General features: G+C 63.6%; 1 protein-coding gene across 3 annotated transcripts in view; it reads left to right on the top strand.

Moving 5' to 3' along the window:
- The first annotated feature begins 480 nt into the window (after positions 1–480).
- The window catches only part of H696_04071 (hypothetical protein), a 2,865-nt gene continuing 1,284 nt past the window's right edge, over positions 481–2,061 (top strand). For all 3 annotated transcript variants that reach the window (XM_009497950.1, XM_009497949.1, XM_009497951.1), the window contains exons 1-7: positions 481–549; positions 637–708; positions 833–914; positions 1,014–1,264; positions 1,439–1,542; positions 1,698–1,763; positions 1,880–2,031. In XM_009497950.1, coding sequence (XP_009496225.1) covers positions 505–549; positions 637–708; positions 833–914; positions 1,014–1,264; positions 1,439–1,542; positions 1,698–1,763; positions 1,880–2,031 — 772 coding nt within the window. In that variant the 5' untranslated portion in view covers positions 481–504. The remainder of the gene's footprint in view (positions 550–636; positions 709–832; positions 915–1,013; positions 1,265–1,438; positions 1,543–1,697; positions 1,764–1,879; positions 2,032–2,061) is intronic.

Raw genomic sequence — 2,061 nt, forward strand, 5'->3', positions numbered from 1 at the left:
GGGGGGGGGGGGGGGGGGGGGCAGGCTGAAATCCGGCCAGGCGGATCGGCAGCACGGAGGGCCAACGGGCAGGGGAGCAGCGCTGCGACTGCCAACTTATGGCTAGCTGGGGGCAGGCTACCGGGAACCGGTCCTTCCGCCACTCACCCGCCCGTCCCATCCGCACACCGCTGGGCTAGCTGCAGCCGGTCTCTTCGGGGCCTCGAGGTCTTGGGATTTATCCCGCGCCGGGCGCCCGCGGCCCGCCGGGGCGCCAACTGGCCTCCGCATCACCTCCCTCCTCCTCCCCCTCGCGCGTCCTTCTCGCCCCCCCCCCCCTCCCTCCTTCGCCGGCTGCCGATTGCCGCTACTTGCCTACCTGTCTGTCTCCTCGGCTACCGCCTTTCCGCCGCCGCGCTTGGTCAAGCTCGCCCGCACATCCACGCGTGCACCCTGCGCACACACTTCTGAGGGAAGGCCCCGCGCGTCTTTGCTTTTGCCCCCCCACCCCCCCTATAGGCCAGCATGGACGACCTTGACATCTACGGCTCTGTCCTCGAGGAGGAGGAGGTGCGTCTTGGATACTGGTTGTCACCTTGCTGCTGCTGCTGCTGCTCATCCTGGCCACTGATCACCGCATGTCCCTCGACCCGGCAGTTCTCCGCCGCGGCCATCAAGCCATCCTCGATCGAGCCGGCTTTGACCACATCGGATACCCCCTCGGCCGTGGTACAACCTATCGCCCCCCCTCCCCCCCCCCTTCCGCCTGATTGGACACCTCCGCTCTTTGCCAATGTTGCCACTGTGGCTAACGTGACACGCCTGGCGTGGCTCTCCCTGCCTGCTATGTCAGCCGGTTATCCTTTCTGAGACCAAGCACCTGGGCGCCCCGCCGGGCGGTCCCATGGCCGGCGACCATCCCGGCCCGGATCCCTGTACGCCGCGTTTCGTTTGCCTTGTCTCCTGAGTGCCTTGTGATGAGCCTAACCCCTTCCGCATTTCTTTCTCCCTCTCTCTCTCCCTCTGCTTCCCAGTGCGCTTGACCATGTCTACCACCGCAGTCCCGACCGGAAGCCTGGCTCCGCCTATGCAGCGCCCCGTGCCAGTGGCTCGTGCGCCGATTGCACAGCCTGCTGGTCCCGGCCCCGGCCCCGGCCCCGGCCCCGGCCCTGATCCCACCCTCGCCGACATGCCTCACATGTCGGGCACCAGTGCCTCGCCGCAGGAGGCTCTTTCTGGTGCTGGCGAGACCAAGTCCTTCTGCTATGTCTACAACATGCATTGGGTGCGTTCTTTTTTGCCTGCGACGTCACATGCTGCTGGCGTCTCTTGCGCTCTCCTTCCCGCCTCCCCCACACGCATACACACACACATACACACACATGTGTATATGCACATGGCGAATTCAACTCACGCGACGTTGCACCTTGGACCTGGCTGGTGTGTTGCTTCTGCGCAGTGGACCTCGGATGAGGATTTGTTGAAGATCGCCACCACCTTCAACATCACGGATGTCCGTCAAATCATTTTCGCTGACGAGAAGCTAAACGGGATGTCTCGCGGGTGCGTTCCATGCGTGCACACACACACACACATGCACATACACATGCCCACTCATCTACTCTCCTCTGTGCTTTTACACCCGAGCTGCGAAAACACCACCTGCCCCCCCCCCCTCCCTCTCTCTCTCACACACACACACACACATACCCACAAAGTGCCGCTAAGATCGAGTTTTTCCAGCCGGACTCCGGGCGTCGCTTCAAAGAGGCTATCGACTCCCAGTGCGTCCATGCATTCAACGCCACACCCTTCCCCGGCCAGAACGCCTGCATCTGCCAGGCTGCTTCCCATGGGGTCCGCCTTTTCCTCTGCTGCCTACTGACCGACCTCCTGCCAGTCTTGTTGAGCACGACGAGAAGAAGATCCATGCCTCCTTCGAGGAGCCGGTCGAATTTTCCGGCGGCTGTAGCCAGGAGAATGAGGCTCGGCCTGGACGCTCCGGTCGCTCCGGGCGCCGCGGCGGCAACGCCAATCCTCCAAACCCTGGTGGTATGTTCCCAGTATCAATCCCTGTGCCCC

Source organism: Fonticula alba, assembly GCF_000388065.1.
Source record: "Fonticula alba strain ATCC 38817 unplaced genomic scaffold supercont2.6, whole genome shotgun sequence".
NCBI classification, from domain to species: Eukaryota; order Rotosphaerida; family Fonticulaceae; genus Fonticula; species Fonticula alba.